At 41.8% G+C, this 21629-nt stretch overlaps 1 protein-coding gene across 1 annotated transcript; it reads left to right on the top strand.

Moving 5' to 3' along the window:
- Positions 1 to 278: 278 nt before the first annotated feature.
- Positions 279 to 15611, top strand: ABCG8 (ATP binding cassette subfamily G member 8). The gene is made up of 13 exons (XM_087774274.1): positions 279 to 409; positions 1792 to 1896; positions 2665 to 2821; positions 4800 to 5038; positions 5457 to 5589; positions 7351 to 7620; positions 9466 to 9631; positions 9719 to 9811; positions 10697 to 10896; positions 11023 to 11099; positions 12464 to 12731; positions 13287 to 13414; positions 13894 to 15611. The coding sequence occupies exons 1-13, from the start codon at positions 338 to 340 to the stop codon at positions 14029 to 14031; spliced, it is 2046 nt and encodes a 681-aa protein (XP_087630400.1). The 5' UTR covers positions 279 to 337; the 3' UTR covers positions 14032 to 15611.
- The last annotated feature ends 6018 nt before the right edge of the window (positions 15612 to 21629 follow it).

The raw sequence follows: 21629 nt of genomic DNA on the forward strand, positions 1-21629 counted from the left end.
TCGCTGCCCCTGGCGCTCGCTACCCAGGGAAGTGCCTAAAAGAAAATATAGGGGCCCTCAGTTCTTTCTTTTTTCCTGAGAACAACTGATAGGTGATTAGCTGAAGCCGCTATCTGATGTACCTTTAGCCCGAGCTGTCACTGTCCCGGAGGAGGGGAATATTTCCCTGTCCACAGGGTCACGCCAGCTGCAGAGACGCAGTGCGCCAGGAGAAATGGTGCTGTGGTGAAGGCGCCTGGAAAGGGCTGAGCTCAGAACCAAGAGGAGAAGGATTTCCACAGCTTTCAAAGAGCCGACAGTCAAACCACTGCAGGAGACAAGACCTTCCACTGCCGACATGAAGGAAACCACTGAAAATGTCTCTCTGGACAGTGCCAGCTGGAGCCAGGTGGCATGCGAGGGCTCGCCGGTGAGTGAGACCTGTGGGGAGTGGGGAGGGACCCGATGGGCTCAGCCATCCCGCGGCTACAGCGCTTGCCCGGGAGCTGGGAGAGACGGGTGGCCAGCCTGCTGACTGGGTTTTTGCAGGCAGCAAGCCTCCTCCAGCTCTGAAACAGGGAGCAGAAAGCACCCGCCACAAGAGCACACTGGGCATGAGGCCAGTGCCATGCAAGCCACGCTCAGATGCCACGGTGGTGGGGCTGAGGGAGGGGATCTTCAAATACATGGATGGAGAAGAAAGTCCCTGAGCACGGCCTGGACTGGCTTTCCAAGGACATGCCTTCGGGCTGTAAAACCGGCTCCCCGTATTTGCTGGGGACCACCTGTTTTTTTAAAAATTAAGTTCAACATAAGCAAGAGCATGGAGTGCTTTGGCAGCAGGGGGAGCTTGGAAGGCTTTAATGCAGCTTTTGAGGCTGCTTGGTGTCACATTGCTTTCTGCTGTGTATCTAGACTAAAAAAATTAATATCAGCCTTGTTTGCTGTGAGGGTGGGAGGTGCACACACCATCTGCCAAAGATACCACAGGCACGGATAGGGTCCGCTACACAAGGAACAGGTATGTTTGCCTTGGCTAGGATATGAGCCTGACTTCGTAGGAAAGGCACAAGGCTGTGAGCGAGATATGGCTGTCTGGAGTAAAAACTGCAGGCATGCACACAGAATTAAACGCAAAGCCAGAAAGCTGCCTCAGCAAAGACTTCTTAATTGCAAGTATATGCAAAAGGTTAACCAAGCCAAGTAGAGACTGTTCTTTTTTTTTTAACTGATATCTCAGAACACTAAGTTCCAGTTGACAAACCGTGAATTTAAGAAACAAAAGAGGAGAAAAAGAGACTGTACTCGTGGTTGCACACCTACTTGTTCATAAAGCCTCCAAGTTAACGAGTCCCTGTGGAATTCCATAATGAACATACTTCCAGTGAACCTTAATTTTTAGTTGCCATAACTTATGAATTTCAATATGCACCATTTTGATCCAGCAGACTAGCATTGCTGAAGCAGTACATTTTTTTCCTCAAAAACAGAAATAGAGCCCAATCTCTTTATAGTGGCATGACATTTATCTCCAGTTTGAAAGTGACTGCATTTAAATGGAAAGCAAATAGAAGAGCATAGCACAGCATGTTTGGCCCTCGTACATGCCGCTAGAACAAAGTACGTTTCACACTGATTAACAGATAACTCATTTCAACCCTTCAGACTTTTGCACTATAGTAACTCATCAACAATAATGTTCTACCCCATAAAATATATTTCCCTTTGTGCTTCGCGTTTTCTGAACTCAAATTTTAACAGCACTTTAGGTATTGTAATTAACTATTGTAATTAACCTAATAACTTTTCCAGACCAAGGCCCAGGATACTATTTTTTGCTCTGAAGAAGATAACAGTCTGTATTTCACATACAGCGGAAAACCAAACGTTCTCGAGGTCAAAGAACTCAACTACCAGGTAAAAGTTGTAAATTATACACCTCCCTTCAGCAGGGAGCATATCCCGCAATGCCTGTTTCTATATGCAAGCCATTTTAGAAGCCAAACAAAGTTGAAGTATCATAACACCAAGTTCACATGATAGTTGCACAGTCAAATATATGGAAGTTTTGTGAGCAGAATCATGCTCTTGGCTGCAATATTGACAGCAGACTAAACGCCCATTGTAAATATATCTAGCAAAGCTAAGGGATAAGACAGGAAAAGAGGTCTGTTTCTAGGCTGTCTTTTTTCTCAGTCTTGAACCAAATTATTCCTCTGAGGGCTGGGGCAGAGGGACTTTCTGTCCAGCTAGGGATGGTGGGAGCCCTTGCTGGCAAGAATGAGTACACAGAAGGAGACAAAGAGAGTATGACTAACACGGAGGACTTCAAGGAACCAGTGAAATTTTTCATCTCCCTTTGTGCCACCATGGCATTTGAAGTAGATTTCACAATTATCAGTTTTGCGTAATTTCAAATTGAATTAAAATTTTAAACATTTTAAACATTTACAATAGCAATAAATTACCAAAGTAACAAAGAACAGAGGTAGCTTTAGTGATTAACAGAATAAGAAGCAAAGCATGAAAACCATACTTGGCTGTAAAAGAACTTTCTTCCATGTATTTCTGAAGATTAACAATATTATTTTAACATATTCTCTGCTTGTAACATCATAACTCGGAAGATATTTATTGCTAAATAGTTTATTGTTTGAATTGAAGGGACTTGTTTCTTTCTCTTAGATTAATATGGCATCCCAGATTCCCTGGTATGAAAGCCTCGCGCAGATGAAAATGCCATGGACCTGGAAATCGGATCCTCGTTCTCATGTGTCAATCATCCAGAATCTGAATTTAAAAGTTCAAAGTGGTCAGATGCTAGCTATTATAGGAAGCACTGGTAAGAGCAGCCAAATTTCATTATTTGACCAACTCTTAGATAAAAAATACACAGCCAAGAGCAATAGTCTGCAGTCTTTTGAATGGCAAAATCTAGTTGAGAAACAGGTATTGGAAATGTGTCACTAAATACATTCTTTAAAATGTATGAGGAAACAAAGTATGAGGAAACAAAGAATGATACTGGGGAAAGAAAATTTAAAATTTATTTTCAAAACCAATTTTTTTGACTCGTACACGTTTGCTATTTGTTTCCTGAGGTGTAGTGGGGTATTGTTATAACTGTGCCCTGCAGTCCCAGCTCTGCTGGACATGAATCAGCTTCATGGCTAAGATTCAAAACAGGCCAATTGCAGACCTTACCCAGTAACAGAGCAGACAAATGAGGCCAGACCCCGTAAGAAAGATCAGTGGCAATTTGCATAGCCACAAGCAGGAATTCCCTTCAGATTGAAACAATTCTAACAGGATAAAATATTGCATTTGGATTAAGAGAAACTTACGGAGAAGAAAAGACAGTTCCTCTTCTGTTTGTCTTTAAAACATGTCTCTGTTTTCTTACTTTTTTTTTTTTCTTTCATTTTCTGGGGGGACTGGTTTAATCTTCTCCAGGGTGAGGCTGACTAATGGAGAGATGGCCTTTACCCCATGTGGTTAGTTGAGTCTAAGCTCATCTAGGGGGATAAGAAGTAGACACGTGATCTGTTAAACCGAAGGAAAAAGTAGCCATACTTTGGAGGTAAAAACCCCCATGCTGTGTCTCCACTAGACTCTTACATCAGGTTAGCTCAGTGATTCAGACAAGATGCTCTCTCTCAAAGGCAAGGCGTATTTGCCAAAGAAGTTTTAACTTTATTTCTACAGAAGAGGTTTTTCTTCCCCATTGCCATGGGAATTTTTTCTTAGCACATATCCTTAATGTAACTGAAGTTGTACCTTAGAGATTCTCCGGATAATAAAAGGAAAAGCTTGTGATGAAATAACATAGTGAGTTATAGATATAGCACCTTTGTAAGGTAACATACACTGAGCACAAACCCCTTTCAGCAAACTAGTCAAACTATTTTTAAAAGCTGTTTATCATCTATTTCATCAAATGCCTTAGTAAAATGGATTAAACTGCTGATGGGTTTCACATTGTCAATGGCAATCAATATGTCACTCTTAAATAGAGCAATATGTGGTTTACAGATGGATGGGTTTCTTTTTTAAAATACATATATATTACGAAACAAGTGTGGAGTTAATCTTTCAACAGGGAGACTAGAAATAAATGACATCTAATCATAATAAGAGAGCTCTGTGTGTTTACATACAGTATCATACAGCAAAAAGGAAAAATTCATTTGCTATTTAATTCCAAATCAGGTTTTGTCTTCATTGTTTTACTTTTCTTCCCTCTGAGTATGAGCCAGATTTTCTTAATTATTTAAATGACTTTTTGTCTTATTTAAGTCATAATAATTTTTATTTCAATCATGATTAAGATTCTTATTGTCTGTATAATCATTCAGCACCTTAGTCATTCAGCTGTTCCAGCTGCTGTTTCTGAATTCACAATTCCTTTCACAAAGCAAGCTCTGGCCGAGCAGTTGCCAGCCCTGCAGCCAGCGCAGGATGCCACCTTTCACTTATATTTCAAAAGTGAAAGAGAGGTAACAAGAGGACAAAGAGATATTGCTTCTTGAGTTCATGGAACTATCCTCAACGCCCAACTACCTAATTCTGCTGAGAAATGACAAAGGTTAAAGTCACATAGTCCATTCCAGAGGAGACAGATTTCCCAAACACGAGCTTGTAGTCGGGTGTCAGTATTTTCTTTCAAGACCATTCTGTCTCTGTGGCTTTGGAGAAGCTTCAGGAAGGGCTGGGGAAAAGATGTTAGGGAATGAAAACTTCTATTCTCTGTGTATGACTAAATCAACTTTTCAAAGTAATCCCCTGAAAATTAATTTAATTTTCAATTTTGATTTTTGTAGCTGGTGGAAAGACATCTTTGCTTGATGTGATAACTTGCCGGGATCATGGAGGCAAAATCAAGTCTGGTCAAATCATGATCAATAACAAACCCAGCACACCCCAGCTTGTTAAGAAATGCATCGCACACGTGCGGCAGGATGACCGACTGCTCCCCCACCTGACTGTCAGAGAAACGCTATTGTTCGTTGCCAAACTGCGCCTTCCAAAGTTTTTTTCAGACTCACAAAGGAAAAAAAGGGTAATTAAGCTGTTGGAAAAAAATAAAGTTGTCAAAAATGTGTCTGACAGGAATTATCCAAGAGATCAGAGTGTGTTTGGAGTCAGAACAGCTAATCTGGCATTTTTTTATGTAGATTATGAATTATAAACCTTTTTCTTCTTTCAAGATAGAAACCAGCAATTGTTCCAAAGCTCATAAAAAATGACAATCTAGAGAAAGCATTGGAGAGGCTGAAAGAAGAACTAAATTGCTGATCGCTGAGCCTTTTTTAACGTTATCTCTAAAACCAAGATTTGTTTTCAAGTGTCTCTTGATCAGCTGGCACTGAAATATCCAGATGCATTTTAACCACATTTATCATATTTTCAGCTTCATCTAGCACAAATGTGCAAATAAACTCTTGCTTTATCTCTGTCACCCTTCTGATCCCCCCCAGGTAGAAGACGTTATAGCAGAGCTACGCTTGCGTCAGTGTGCAAACACCAGGGTAGGGAACGAGTACCTCCGCGGAGTTTCGGGAGGTGAGAGGCGGAGAGTGAGCATTGGTGTGCAGCTGCTCTGGAACCCAGGTGAGCAAAACCGTGACACCTTCCTTGTGCCCACCACAGATCACCGGGGAAAATGGGGAAGTAAATGAAGACAGGAGCTTCCAGGGAAGAGTCATACACACAGTTGCCCTTGGGGCAGCTTGGGGAGTTCATACTGAGGACACTTAACAGGCCTTGCACCACCCGCTGCCAGAAGTTACCTCTCCATAGCAAAGTTAGGCGCAGTGACTGGGTGCTGGTCCATTTGCTTAAATTGAAATCAGTGCTGATCACGGATAATAATGTAATTATTAGAGTAATAATTCTGTAAATGGAGCAGTTCAGGAGCCAGCCCACTTTCGCTTCTGTCACCCTTGCCAATGGAGCAGCAGTGACAGAGCCAGGCAGAGCCCCCGGGGAGCGTTCATCCACCGCTCTCTAAAACACCATCACACAGACTACTGAACGTTGCCTGAAGTCACCCTCACAGCAGTGCTCTGGTTTGTGCATATCAGTATGAGGTTTGTTTTTTATCTGACCGCATGCCACAAGTTACTTTGGAAGACTGCTGGCCTGTTATAACATCAGGATTGTTTTCCTTTCCTCCAACCCAGCCCATTTACATGTGCAATGTTAACAAGGAAGGTCATTTCCTTGGCGGCATAGTCAGTCATGGTGGTCTTGCGTAACTCACTGACGTGGCTGGCTTATGCCGCAGGTGAACTAGAAGTTTCCATCATCTTCAGCAGAAGCAAAACATGAGGCTAAATCCACAGTTGATTTTGCAGGATTGAATCCCCTATCTGCTATATATAAGCATCATATATATAAGCAGATATATATATATACACATCTATATCCATCTCAAAAGCACTAATAATTTGGCTGAACCTCTTGTTGAGCAAGATTTCCCATCAGCTCTTCTGCTGGGAAATGGATCTGAGAATTTTTTGCTTGTATAAAGTTATATTTCTGTAATTATGGGGAACGAAGTCGTCTTTTTTTGTAAGAAGTGATGCTCAAGAATAGATGTGCTGGTACTGAAGTAAAAAAATAATTAGTTCTAGGGGAAATAAGTAAAGCTTTCTTTACATTTCAAAGATGTGTCATACCCCTCAGCACAGAAACCATGTCTCTGTATAGACATTGCCTTGCTCTGATTGAAGTCATTAAGTTCTATAATAAAAGAAACACTGCAAAATAATAAAACTCTCTCAAGTTTGTAATAACCAATTGCAAAACAAACAAAAAAAATTCCAAACATATGTGTGTCTCTTCATATATATGTGGAAATAGGTGCAAAATAGAGCACGGGTTGGGAGGAGGATCTATCTACATTAATACTGTGTGAGTATTTACACGTGAATAATGCAAGAGGTTTAAATATCGAGCATTTAGGTTAAAATATTTCAGTAGGAAGGATACAAAACTAATACTATTGTATTAATTAATAATCATGTACCTGATATTTGTACAGGCAAATTGCAAAAACTGCAGAGAAGAATGTAAATTTAATAAGGAACCTAAATCTGCATCCCAACGAAAAATAAAAAAAAATTTCTTGTTTCCAGTGGGAGCAAGATAAGATTTAAAATAATTATTCTTGGTCATCATGTTCAGTAAGATAGTGTAAGAAATTGCCATTGTTAAATATTATGTGACGGCAGTATGAAATACACTTTGGGCTTTAAAAAAGAAGGAATATATCTTGTGTGATTTCATGCACTAGCACCGTTTCACTTAGAACATATTTTCCAAATCAAACATGCTGCTTTCCACAGCTAAACTTATTGTCTTTGGCAGGAATACTCATACTTGATGAACCCACATCTGGACTGGACAGTTTTACTGCACATAACCTTGTGATAACATTATCCAGACTGGCCAGAGGAAACAGATTAGTCCTTCTTTCACTTCATCAGCCCCGGTCAGACATCTTCCAACTGTTTGATTTAGTTCTTCTGATGACTTCTGGAGTCACTGTCTATTCTGGAACAGCTAAAGACATGGTCCCATATTTCACAGAACTAGGCTATCCCTGCCCAAGGTACAGCAATCCTGCAGATTTCTATGGTTAGTATCAAGCACTGCCATAAAAAAGGTTACTGGAAATCATTCGCTTTCGTAAGCGTATCAGCTAACATTGATTTTTATTGACCATAACTGTCTTAGAAATGCTTTATAGCTGACTCAAATCAATACTATAGCAAGGTCGGGTTTTAATAAGATTCTTATTTGTCAGTACAGGAAATGTAACAAAAACAAGAGGTATGGACAAAGTCAATTTTAAATAATCCTCCTTCTAACTCTGCCAGGTGTAGCAACTCTTCCACATGTTCAGCACACTCATTCCCGTGTTTTAGCTGGTTGAAACTTTTACCCTCACTGATAAAGACATGGATGAACTGATCAATTTCTTTCTGTAGCCAGTTCTCTGACTTCTGAATCAAGAAATGTGGGAAGGGAAAAAAACCAATCCCAGAACAACAATCCTTTTATTCCTCTTCTCAAAGAAAGTTAACTACATGGTTTCAAATCCATTCCTCTTCGTATTTTTACAACATGTAAAGACAATCTGGCCCTGTTCATCTAACGGCAGTAGTCTCTTACCACAGAGGTTGGCTCAGTTCCAGCCCTTAGGTCTTTGCACTCAAGTTGGCTAAGAAACCTTGTACAGACACCAACCTCAATGCTCTGGAGTAACCTCTTCGGCGGTGCCTATGTGGGAGGCAGCGTCAGCTCGTATCAGCTGTGCAGAGATAAAAACAGAAGTTAACCTCAGTGTCAAGCCCTGCAAAAAGACCTTTGTCACCACTGTGGTTCAGAGCAGTCCTCAGCCAAGCACAGCCTTGAGGACGGCTTGCAGCACCCCGGTATGGGAATGGAGAATGAGGCAGTCCTGGGGAAACTTGTAGCTACAGCCTGTGGTTACAGAGGCAAAGCCCTAAGACGTGGAGGTGGGGAGAGATGAGAAAGGGAGGTGGAAGATCATTTAGCGGTGTGCACAGAGTCAGTACCCATAGGAAGAGAAATGTGGCCAGCAGGAAGGTGGAAATGGGACAGGATGGTAGACGATGCCACAGCATGAGGGAGCACCTGATGGAAATGCACAAACACTGGCTGTGTGACTGATAGAGAAACAGGAGACCATGGCAGAATGGAAGAGGTAGGGCAGGTTGCAGCTCATTTCTGATGGACTCCTGCTGAAGCGTGGCTGAACAGACAATCAGCCCAATGTAAGGAGTTAAGAAATGTGCAGTGATACTTCTGTCAGGAAGCATCTGCAAAATGTCAGGTATTGTCACTCTACACTGAAGGTCAGGATTGGAAAATACTATTAAATGTTTAGATTTTTTAAAAAAATTGTTTCATTAAGTAAAAAAAATAATGCTAGGTCAACTATTGTTGCTGCTACTGTGTTGTCCTTGGATAATATTCTTCTTGGACTTTCTCAGTACCAGGTAAAGTTTATGGCACCTCTGTAAGATACAAAAAAAGATGATAACTATCATTTTGCAGATGGAGAAAAAACATGTGATTTAAGTCAAAGTCGCATAACAGATTGTAAATTCCTACATGCCAGGAAGGAAATTCAAACTGTTTATTCTCAGCACCCCTGTCAAGCCACTATTACATTTAGCAAAATCTGAAAGAGTACTTTACAATGTTATAATAAAAAATTATGAAATCTCCCAGTGATTCATTGAATGACTAGATAAGAAACATCTCCCAAGACAAAATACATATTAACAATCTGTTCTTCTCTAATTACCTAAAGTAACTGATAAAGTTTTAACCGTTGTAGCGTAATGCATGCACACAGGTCATGTCTGTTCATAATGAAATCTCTGATTATAAACACATCATAAAGTTATCACATCTGTAGCATATGGACTCATGTCAAATAATGTCTTGCAGTTGATTTGACCAGTATTGATAAACAGACCGCAGAAAAGGAGATGGAAAGCCGAAAAAGAGCAAATACTCTTGCCAACTTGTTCCTAGAAAAAGTAAAAAATTTTGATGATTTCTTGTGGAAAGTTACTGAAGGAGATAATGTTGCAACCACATTCAGCAAGCAAAGGTAAAGAAAGAGTGTCATACAGAAGATCTGGTATAACAGCTACAGCCTGTGATAACTTCAGGGTTTTTTTTCTTTTCTTTCGGGCAGGTCCCATTTAAATGCGGAAGAGGCTATCAACATGCCTCACCATTCAAGTGACCAGTTACCAGGAGTCTTAAAGCAGTTCACTATATTATTAAGGTAACCTTATCTCCAGCATAAATAGTTATGTATCATGCCCATTTGTATTTTAAAGCATAAGAAAGAAGCACAAAATGAGAACTGAGTGCATCCTGAAAGTGCAGTGCTAGCACTAGGCCTGAGCAAGCCGTAGAGCAGAGGTGTTGCTACACCGGCTCACCCAAGCCCCCTGAGCAGGACAGCAGCCAGATGTACAGCCCCACATTTCTGCCCCAGGGCTCCTTCCAGACACAGACACCTCCAGCTCACATCGCTGGGAGCCCGCAGCTTTAAGCAGTGGCAGGAGCCTCCAGGCTCAGGAACGTGTGTCTTAGTTTTGGGTGCCACCATCCTGATACCCGTGCCCAAGCGTGGCGACTCAACCCTCAGAAAGCCCAGGAAGCCGCGTGGTAGGCTCAGGCATTGCCATCCTCAGGCCTTTGCCTCAGATTTGAAATCAGGAGGCTTCACTGATTATAACCAGCGTAGATGAGTATTGTAGTTGGGTCTCATGCTTGTGTACTCAAAAGAAACATGATCAACTGTTTTAATACATGTAGAACATCACTACCAGTATCGGCTGTTGTTAGCGTATGCTAAAGGTCCTTAACAGAGACTTCTATAACTGAAGTAAATGCTTCTGCATCTCTGAAATCAGACCATCCCACTCCCATTGCCTTCCTCCAAGCTTTCAGCATTTCAGACCTGAAATACTAGGTGGCTACAGATGCTCAATAGCTTTGGTTAGGTAAAATCCTTTACAGAAACAGACAGCCCAACTCCTGTCCTACTCAAAGTCAGCAAGTTCCACGAATTGATTTTAGCAGAGCATTTGGGGCAACGTATCTGAATATAACTGGTATTAGTAACTACTATACCTTACGGTCAATGTTGCTGTTTTCCTAGTCGTCAAGTCTCCAATGACTTCCGAGATCTTTCAACGTTATTAATCCATGGATTTGAGGCCCTTCTCATGTCGTTATTAATTGGATTTTTGTACTATGGCCATGAGAAAACCAGACTCTCTATTCGTGACACAACAGCACTGTTGTACATGATAGGTGCACTAATCCCGTTCACAGTGATTTTGGATGTTATTGCCAAATGTAAGTGTCAGTTTTCTTGTAAATGTTATAAGCAATCAAAATCAGAAAATGCCTAAATCAATGGAAAAATTCTACTTATTAATGCAACCCTAGGATGAAACCAACCTGTTTGTTCCTACCCTGCAGGTCATTCGGAAAGAGCTATGCTTTATCATGATTTGGAAGATGGAATGTACTCTGTTAGCCCATACTTCTTTGCTAAGGTAATTGGTTTTGTTGCCAGGAAATACAAACATAAAATGGCTTTAACATAACAAAGCACAAACAAACCAAAGCCTTGTTGTACAAATGATCACATTCACATCAGACTTTGTTTTTTTGTGTCTGCCAGCTAAGGCTATCGTTCTTGCTTCCTTAGCATTAACGAATTAAATTTCACACTACTTTAGATCTGTTGCCATAAGTCACGGCTGAGATCCCACCCCAGAAAAACCAAAGAAGAATCTGTCACTGGGTTGTTTGAGATTTCTCAGATTCTGGCCAAACTCAAATTTAAGGATTTAGACAGCTTTACGTACCTGCATGTTTCATTCGCTGAAGCATCTTTGAAAGTTTGACTACATGTCTTGATCTGTAAAACAAAATATTCATACTAAATGCTAAAGCAAAGGTAAAACAGAAATGACAAAATGCTGACTGTGACATTTCCAGTAGTTGTTTGGGCCTGTACTGGTCAGAGACAAACAATTGTATTAAGTGCATAAAGAGCCAGAGTTTCTGGAAATAAATTAGAACTTTTAAAAAACTACATTTCTCTTTTTCACAAGGGTTTAGAACAATCCCTTCTTTGTGATGTTGCCACTGTTAGATGAGTTCTGCCTGCCATGGCATCTGTAATTTAGGTTTCCATTTCTGCACAAGATTTTAAACGCTTATTAGTGGTTGCCAGAGAAAAATATTCTTTGCATTGTGTCACAAAGATTGCACATTATTCATAGAGAAATCAATGTAATTTGTTACAACCTTAATATTAGAGGATAGTAGCAATCCTCTTTGGAAGAAATAATCATAATACTCTCTATACATATCTTTAGATATTTAAGAAAATCCTAAGCATGTTTTTGTTTTACAATAAGTTGAATAGTTACTAACTGGACTGCCTCTGGGACAAACTGGGGAAGCGACCAACAGCCAAATTTGTCTCAAATTTGATCTCGCACTAGGTTCAACCAAATTTGGACAAAACATACAGTTGCAATAAGTCAGTAACTGCTATCAAGCACACCAGTTCTCAGGGAAGGCATCTTAAATTCTTAGAAGCTGCCAAAACTGTTACAAAACAAGATATCTAATCTGTAACAAGAATCCTCTCATTTTAACAATTAGTTATAGGAATTGTCACAACTGGAGAAAAAAAATTAGTGAGGATTTCAATTTTTGTTGTGGATTGTTTTTGCCTGTCACTGACAACACCTAACAGGGAGGTGACTGCATTCTACGGGAGTATTTCCTGTAGTTTTTATAAACAGTCTACATGTACATCAAGGTGCATCTCAAAGTTTTGTGATGATCATTCAACTTATTTTTCTCTCTCTCTCTCTCTTTTTTTTTTTTTCTTCCTGAACAGATTTTGGGGGAGCTCCCAGAGCACTGTGCTTTTGTTATAATTTACGGGGTTCCCATCTACTGGCTGGCAAACCTCGTTCCTGAACCAGAACATTTCCTGCTGAACTTCTTCTCGGTGTGGCTGGCCGTATATAGTGCCCGTGCGATGGCACTTTGGGTGGCAGCACTGCTGCCGACGTTACAGCTCTCAGCCTTCTTCGGCAACGTCCTTTTCACATCGTTCTACCTGAGTGGTGGTTTTGTGATAAGCCTGGAAAACCTCTGGACAGGTAAGACGAAGCTCCCACCATCCCTCCGAACCAAAACATCGATGGTTTTCCTTAGTGACTGGTTGTAGCGAGGCTGAACATGTCCTGTGCAGGAAAACTCAGCTTTATTCCTACCTTTGCAATTATCTTCTTGGGTGGTGACGGTGGAGTCAGATCATTCATTTTACTTCAGTTTCTCCATCTGAAAATGAGGTAACAATAAATTTGGTCAAAAAAACACTAGTGAAAGGCTTGATTCTTACATGGTTCCTAAATTTTCAGGTAAAAAGAATTACATCCAGTAGATGAAGATTGAGCTCCAGCAAAACTTAGTTGACAGTAGGAGTTTGATGGATATGGATATTAACTCTCTCCTAATTTTCCATCTCCACGTAATAATATAAAGTATATCTGCCGTTTTGTCCAATAATAAACTGTTATATGTTTACAGCCTCTCGTTGTCAAGAAATTAGACAAACCTGCTGTATTTGGCAGCAACACAGCAGTTTTTGAGGCCTCAAATAAGTTTTGTGCATGCATACTAATTTCTTTCTTTCTGCCATTTTTTTTTTCCAGTTCCATTTTGGGTTTCTAAAATCTCTTTTCTCAGATGGAATTTTCAAGGCATGATGCAAATTCAGTTCACTGACCTCACATACGAAATGACTGTTGGAAATACTACATTTCAAATACCAGGAAAACTTGTAAGTCACTAATAAAAATGGTTACTGACATTTGATAACTAAGTAGAATGCCATTTATATGCCCATCGTATTTAAGCAGATCTTGTAGGCCTCAAATCTGGCACGTACTAAATCAACACGTGAAGTCACGATACACTTGGTGCATTTTAAATTTGTCCCTACAGATAGGCCTATGGCAGTCACTCCTTTTAGTGGAAGAGGAAAAAAGAAAAAAAAAAAAAAGAAAAGAATAAAGGGCAACTATTTTCTACACAAGCCCCAACTACGGGCTTGCTGAAATTGTTCAGAAGCTGAACTCCATTCCTCTGAAATCCCACAGCCCCCAGACATCGGCGTAGCTGTAACCAGCTATCGAACCACTCAAAGTCACAAGGGCAAAGGCGGCAGGGGCCAGGGAAGCTCACAGGTAAAACACACTTCGCAGGTCCAGCAGGAAAATTTTGCGTCCGTTGCTAATTCTGCGTTATCCGTGGTTACAGGTCACGGAGGCTCTGGACCTGGCCTCCCATCCTCTCTACGTAAGCTACCTCGTCCTCGCTGGTATCGTTTGCAGCTTCTTGCTTTTATACTACCTCTCTCTGAGGTTCATCAAGCAGAAATCAAACCAAGACTGGTAACAGCAAACCGTGGAGAGGAGCCAGCCGGTTACAGCGTCCCTTCCCACGCCAAGGGGGCCAAGCCCCCGAGCTTCTCTTCGGCCCCCTCGGCGGGGAGCGGCGGCAGCGGCGGGGAGCCGGGCTGGCCGCCGGGTGGCAGCAGCACACCGGGAGAGGCAAGGCGGGCTGCGCTCCGCCACGCAACCTGCGGCGAGCGGCGGCCTCGAGCCTGCTTTTGTTGGTCTTGGTCGCTTGTTTGACACGCAGTTCTCATAGGCGACGAGACGCTTACGAGTTCTCCACACCTTGAAATATTCCGAGCTGTGGGCCGCTGATTTAACAGGACCCATCCCACTTCGTAATAGCCGATGTTTTAGTCCATAACGTTTGACCGTATAGCGATCGCGTACTTAATTCGGAGAGCCCAGAGAGAAGCGGGATCGGCACGCACAAAACACTGCTTGCTGTAGCACGTATAACATTCAGCGCTCATAAAAGCAGCGCAGAGGAAAGCAACGCAGAGGATTTCACTGATGCTTCAGGAGGTTATGCGAGGATGGAAAACACAACTGTTAACGATTCTGCGTTGTTTCGACCTGCTTCTGTGTTTTAAGGCTTTGCCTTTGTGTTCCACTGAGATGCTGTTGATGCCCAAAATGGGTATATTCTCACTGTACAGATGATTTCTTGTAACGAATAATTTTATCTCCACCTTGTATTTATTTCTACAGTACAAATACATACCACTTGATTGTTATTAATCACATCTTTCCCCATGGCAATACAAATCACGGCAATTTGCCAAGTTTGGCTCCTAAGATTCTCAGGTAGAAAATACCAAACCTGCCCCTCCAGTAATTAAAAAGCTAATGGTGTAATCTATGAAATGCTTGTAATTGTGCATCTAGCTCTGCTCAGCCATAAGACACAAATGCTCAGAAAGTGAGTAACAGTAACTAAACGCCTGTAATTCACACACAGTCATGCTAAGTGCATATGCAAATTAGGTGTACAGTTGTCGCAAGCATTTTGTAAGATTAGCTTGCTTGATTTAAAATGTTTGGATGCATACCTCTGTGCTTATATAGAGAGGCCCAAAACACGTCGTCTACTCTACTTTCATTTACATGTTGCACACAGTGGAAAACTCCTAGTGTAATCTGCTGTAATGCCCCGGATACTGTTATATACATCCTCCCCCTTTGTTTTTTTTTAAAGAAATAAGAATGAAAGAATATCAATATTTTATTATTCCATTTGGCAATTAGGGCTGCCACATTACTTTCCACAGGTTCCACATGGTAATGAATTCCCAGTAAGACCCGAGTCTAAAGATATTAAGCAGATCTGATAAAATAACAGCTTCAGCCCCAGGCAGCAGTAGGAATCCAAAACACTCCAAGGTTTTTCTAAGGTGAATTCTACCATTTCTTCCCGGTTCTGCTGCATTTGATTAAAAAAAAAAAAAAATCCCCAACACTTGATCTGATCCTAGTGCCATTTTGAAATTATCAGATTTTCATTGCCTTTTAATGGCAAAGCCAATTCTTTCAGTCCAATTCAGCATCATTAAATTGTCAGAATAGCAGCTTCCTGTTTGATTCTTAATTATTCCTTTTTATTATATTTAAGACACTTAATTTTTTTAAAGTGGTTTACTCTTCTTTGTAATGATCTGTTGTGATTAGAATCTCTTTTATATTACACTGAAGTTTTAAGGGTATATATTGGTACTTCTAGTCTAAACCTCTATTTTCAAGGTATTTAGAGGATTAAATTCTAGGCTGACTCTCTGTTGTGAATTCACTTTGATGTTTAATAAAAAAAGGAGAGACACAATGGGAGAAATTAAAGACATAAGGGACAGCTCTGAATTTTAGGGGCATATTGTCATGCACAGAAATCTTCAGGCATCTAGATAAGAATATACCATAGCCTTAACTTTGAATTTCCTTCCTTTTGTGAAATTAGTCAGGCTGCTGACATTACTTAAACAGCCTTTTTCAATTTAAAATTCCACCCTCTGAACATTATGCAGCAGGACCAAACGGTGTGAGTGTTTCAGAGGTGGTGTTATGACAAGGGTAGATGTATACATAATGGGGACTTGAGCGGTGAGCCTAGGAACAGCCATCGTATGGAGTGTAGGAAGAGCTATCATAGGATGTGGCCAGGCCTGTGTTTACACAGAAAAAGCTCATATTCTATATACTACAATTACATTAGCACACTGCCTGTGATCATATCTTGTTTCCTTGATGCCTAGAGATGGGGAATATAGGCTGTGATTATTGCTACAGGCTTTAGCAATAAGAAGATAGGAGCCTTGAAATACCAGCAATTAGCGCTCATGCCTAACAATAGCAAGCCGTGGGGCTGTGTACAGAGAAGAGCACAGGGAAGAGTGGGTGGATGACACACAACCTGCCCCACTCGCACCACCAGGAGTTGAAAAACGGTACAAGTTTAGGGGGAATTACGCACCTCTCAGCCAGCGAAGGTCACGCTGGACGCTTCGGCCTCCATGTTCGTGTCCGGCTTCACGCTAGTTGTGTGCGGAAAAGGTTTCACGCTGCCGCAGCGGAGCTGCTGCTGCAAAAACAAGCGGTTAGTGAGGGAATAGAAATCCTCCAGGAGTTCTAACCAAGGCTAAATATCATAATTTGACTTCAGCACAGCTTTGCTTTCCAAGTTTCAGAGTAGCCATTCTTTTCCCTTAGACTCCCCAGTGTCAGCAGCAGCTCAGCGTGCCCTCCCGCCCGCGCTCCCTGCACCAGCACAACCGAAGTTACAGCATCCCACAACAGTCCCAACACAGAAAGTAAAGATCGCGAGCGAGAGACTGCGCAAAACTCACGGTACTCGTTCCACACACGACCACCTTTAGTTTGTTAAGGACTCCAGCAGATCTGCCATTTGAGCAGAGCGCTGCCCCTCAGCTGGACAACGCCGCCCGCCATCCCAAGGATTCACCCGCGACCGTCTTTGCTCTCCTGTGCCCTCCCTGGCCAGGCTCGGAAAAGGTCTCCTCAGCTGTAAGTCATGGGCCCTGCTACCGCAGGCAACCACGTCAGTGCAAAACTGGCTTTGAAATGGCGCCACGTTTAATGGGTTGCAGAGTTTGCTTTGCCCAGCTGCTGTTTGAACTGCCCGGTGCACGATCTAACTGCGACAGGCTATGGGTTTCGGTCTGCACGCACGTCAAATTTGGGAATGGGAACATCGCATACAAGCAACAGCGATATTTGGAAGGAAAATTCACCAAATTCAGGATCAAAACCATCTGTGTTGGTTACATGGATACTATAAAGTACTGCGTGGACAACAGAACTGTGGGTTATTACAACACCTCTACGTACTAGAGGTGGTGTCTCACCTGTAAATCATAGAATCATTAAGGTTGGAAAAGACCCTTAAGATCATTGAGTCCAACCATTAACCTACCACTGCCAAGTCCACCCCGAAACCATGTCCTCAAGTAAAGGAAGAGGTAAGAAAAGTTTGTCTTTAATACTTAAAGTATTTAATACAGGGAGAGGTGGGAAGTTCTTCCCCAACCTCCACTCCAAGTTTACGCAGTCTCTCCACTTGGCAAAAGGGACAAACTTTTTTAGCACTGGAAAACGGATTACAGAAACACTGCTTTGCATATTGGCTCGTGGGTAGTGGCAGTCCTCCAAAATACTTTTAACTCGTCGTTTGGAAAGGACTAGCTTTCACTCCGGCTAAGCTAAATTAATAAGTAGCTGTTGAAAGTTTCATCCCATATTTGTTCATTGCAAAATGCATTCAGAAATGCTAAATCAGTAACAAGTATCAATGGCCATCCCTTTTTATTAAAAAATCCCATGAAATTCCTTTAGAAAAAAAAAAACCCAGACAATACGCTACGCAAGGAGACTCTGGGGGTAAGATGTTACAGGTGTTGGTACGTCCACTTGTACCAGAAATAACAAACCTTTCGGGTCTTAACCACAATGATTAATTTTACTGGCAGTAGACAAGAAACAGTGTACATGGAGCTCTGTGACATGCTGCTGCTTTTTTTTTATACTCTGAGAGCCAAGACAAGCCCTTCATATGTTAGCAGCTATTAATTAAGGCAACAATGTTTAAGCAGTGGGTTGAGGTAATTTTAAAACCGCTTAACCCTTTTAAGAACTGACGAGCTTTAAAAAGCAGATATATCATGTGCCTGTGTTCATATTAATATGTGTCTGTAGAGCTATCTGCAGGAGTAGATTACATACATGTGTATATACACACACAATTTTTTTCAGGGAATATTTAAAAAGCAATTCAGATCCATAATAAAAGTGCTGTTGCTAATTTATATAATTAATTATAAAACTGTGCGTTGATGCCTATTTTGTCATTAAATCAAACTTATGGTTATTTTGCAAATTCTATTGGCGTTATTTTGCGTTCATGGTCAAAATTTGATACTTTTAATGCTTCCAGTGCTAAAAAACTGCAACTTAACAGACCTCCTCAGCCTTCACATCATGGCTCCAGAACCAGTGTCTTCCATCAACACCACATTTGGATCTTTTGCTCCTTTTTAAGCATCTAATCAGATTTTGTGAAGATTCCTAGCATATCTCAGGGCTGTTTCTGCCTCACCTTAATTTTTCATGTTTAAAAAGTGGGTTTAGTGGCATAAATGTTAAAGTACTGGCCAGAACCCATATGGTGAGCAAACAAGCAATGCCACCTGCCTCAAAAATAATCTGTTTTTTGTACACAAGCAAATTAGCCCACAAGGTAGTCATCTGCTACTTCAGTACTGAATTTTCAAGCAAATACATAGCAATTGGAAATCTATGAACATTCACAAATAGTCAAAACCAAAACGTACAGAGCCTTGCGATGATACGCAACCGCACTAGTTAACAGTTAACATCATCGTTCTTCAAGACAGTACCTCTGCTCACTCGCACCTACGGGGGGCTGGGAGAAGAGTTCAGAAAACAACAACAGAAACTTTTTTTTTAAATAAAAAAAGACTTTGCGTTTCACCGAAAAAGTCGGAAGAAAAATAAAAATGTAGCCCCTCTGCTCTGCCAGTCCAGCCTCCACCAGCAGCTCCTCCCTGAGGCAAGCAAACATCTTCCTTCTCATGATGCAAGTCACGATGCTGAGAAGAGCGCCCTAGAAGAACTAAGTATTATCTTAATCATTGCTTTTCAACAAACACCCAAATCTTCTACTACTCTTAGTTAAAAATAGCTAATCACCTTGCAGCAAGTGCTTCAACTAACTGTAGAAAAGCACAAAGCCAAAACATGGAGTTCCAAAGCAGGCAACAACCAAAGGTGCTGCATGAACCGAAAACTTTGCCAAACAGGACATGTGCTGCCCTAATTAGCGGCCTCCAGCTGCGGGATCCTACCTCACCCAGGGCAGCGGTTTGATTGCCAGCTGGGGAAGTCGGAGGCCCAACCTGTGGTAGCCATCACCCCAAGAGACTCTGACCTCCGCTGAGAGAGGCAGAGCACCAGCCACTTTTTTTTTTTTTTTTGCTCTTTTAGCATCCCCTTAATACAATCATTTAATAAACTTTTTGGCTTGTAATTCCTGGCAATCCAGGCACGCGTTGCCACCCCCCCACGGAGCTGCAGGGCTATTTCAGGCCAGCGAGAACAGCCAAGAAGCTGGCGCCCTGCCGCCCCTCCGGCAGCACTTCTGCGCAGAGCGGCTCCGGCCCTTCGCATCGCACGCTGTACCTCCTTTCCCCCCCGTACCCACAACTCCTACTAGTCATCACGTAGAAAAGCATTTTGTCCCGGTGTTACTGTTACCTAGAAAAGCGTGCTGTCTGATTACAGCAGAGCTCATCACTGTCAAATGCTTTGCGCACGCTTGCTTCGGGTTTGTCCCTTCTAAAAGCAAGACAAAAGGAAGGTGAACGAATATTTAGCTTTATATACTTCACAGGGAATCTCTCAGTGCTTTTGTATTAGGAAAACGCCTCGCAGCTTTGTAGTATGTTCAGTGCCAGGCGCGTGATACATTTCCACTTGAAAAAACTCCCGTACATGACTGACAATAGTAAAGCCACAAATTACCGTAATTTTATGCCCCCTGCAGCTAGTGGTATAAAACATAGTTTTCAACCTTGTTTTTACTTGCTGAATTTAGACAAATTTATAATGTTATTGATGTCAGTGAGAAAGACGCTCAAATGCAGAAATTGTATTCCTGGGCATAAAAACAATTGGAGAACAATATTTTATATGTACTACAGATGATGAAAAATATGGCTGTCATTAAAACTATTAAAAAAGATGGAAAACTAATGTGTGGGTTTTGTTTTGTTTTTTTTTTTTTAATTAATTTAACATTATATATATATTTATTTACTTTCAGCTATCACATTTGATCAGGGTTTTTTCCTCCTCCCTGGAAGGCTGAACAGTTAACCAGGTGCGCCACGTGGTATTACTGGCTCTCTCACTTTGCACATTAGTGTTTGAAATACAGGCTGAGTCAACAAAATCACGAAGGAAAGCAAAAACCTTGTTTAAGTAAAGTCTACGGATATATGGCTCCTAATGGATTTTCCAATGAGCACACACTTTCTATCATATTTCCAATTTTTAGAGTGTAATTTTATTTACAAAGGGTTCCGAGGGTCCTAAAAATGGACAATTGCTAGAGATGATCGAGATTTACGGTTCAGCTAACCTTCACACATGAACTGTTCAAGCTACTAGCTAAACTAATGAGAGGGAAATCCCAGGGAACTCTGGAAGTAACAAGGGCAATTGCTTGATTTACTTTTGGTTTAGGCAGAAGGTTTTTCAGAGTACGGCTAGGTTGTGGGCTCAGCAACCCAACACAGTTGCTTCAGTCGGAGCCTCACCTCAGGCTGCAACTTCTGTATCAGAAGACGCACAGAAATCCTAACAGCCCCCGCGCTAAACACTGGCCTGTATTCAGACTCATCTGTAGAGCCGCCCTGAATTACACTAATATCACACTTGTTGCTACAGCTGCTTTCAAATTTGAGAAGTGTGAGGTTGAAGAGGCTCCTGCTGGAACAAACTTCCTTTGGGATTTTTGGCACATGATGCTCCTCCTGTTTCTTCGGTTACCCAGCTGGAATTACAGGACTGGTACCATCGTGACTCCCCACGGTGGAGAGGCATGAGAGGACCAGGCTTGGCTCAGCAGCTCTGATCGGTCCTTCCTGGCCTCTTCCTAAATTGAGTTGGGCTTAGCATCCAACTCACCCTTAGCAGCCTTGCTGCTGCCACTGCTTTCTTCAGCAGTGAACCTCAAGGAGAAGCGGCTGAGGAGGAGACAGCGGGAGCCATGAGAAAGGCAAAGATCCACGGTGGTGTCATCCACCCTGACTGCCAGCAAGCTGAAGGCTGCTCCTTCCCCTCGTGGTCACTCACTCCCAACCCAACCAGGCCTTAGGCACCACACAGAAGCTGCTAGCTTTGTCTTCTTATTGCCACCCACAAAACCAACTCATCCTTCCCACCCAGGTATCTTCCCAGTACTTCCAATCCCTTCAGAGTTCCTCTGTAGCAATCCTGTATTTTGACAGCCACTCTTCATGGCCCCTCTCCAACAAACAAGAAAACGGCACCCAGCAAAACGGCCTCTCG

Source organism: Nipponia nippon, unplaced genomic scaffold (genome assembly GCF_047370975.1).
Source record: "Nipponia nippon isolate SJK-2023a ecotype South Korea unplaced genomic scaffold, ASM4737097v1 scaffold_4, whole genome shotgun sequence".
Classification (NCBI taxonomy): Eukaryota; Metazoa; Chordata; class Aves; order Pelecaniformes; family Threskiornithidae; genus Nipponia; species Nipponia nippon.

Excerpts from the sequence above, each read along its gene's own strand:
- ABCG8 (XM_087774274.1), top strand. The coding sequence starts at position 338 with ATGAAGGAAACCACTGAAAATGTCTCTCTGGACAGTGCCAGCTGGAGC. Across the intron at positions 2,822-4,799 it reads AGCTATTATAGGAAGCACTG|CTGGTGGAAAGACATCTTTG; the intron begins GTAAGAGCAGCC and ends TGATTTTTGTAG. Across the intron at positions 7,621-9,465 it reads CAATCCTGCAGATTTCTATG|TTGATTTGACCAGTATTGAT; the intron begins GTTAGTATCAAG and ends AATGTCTTGCAG.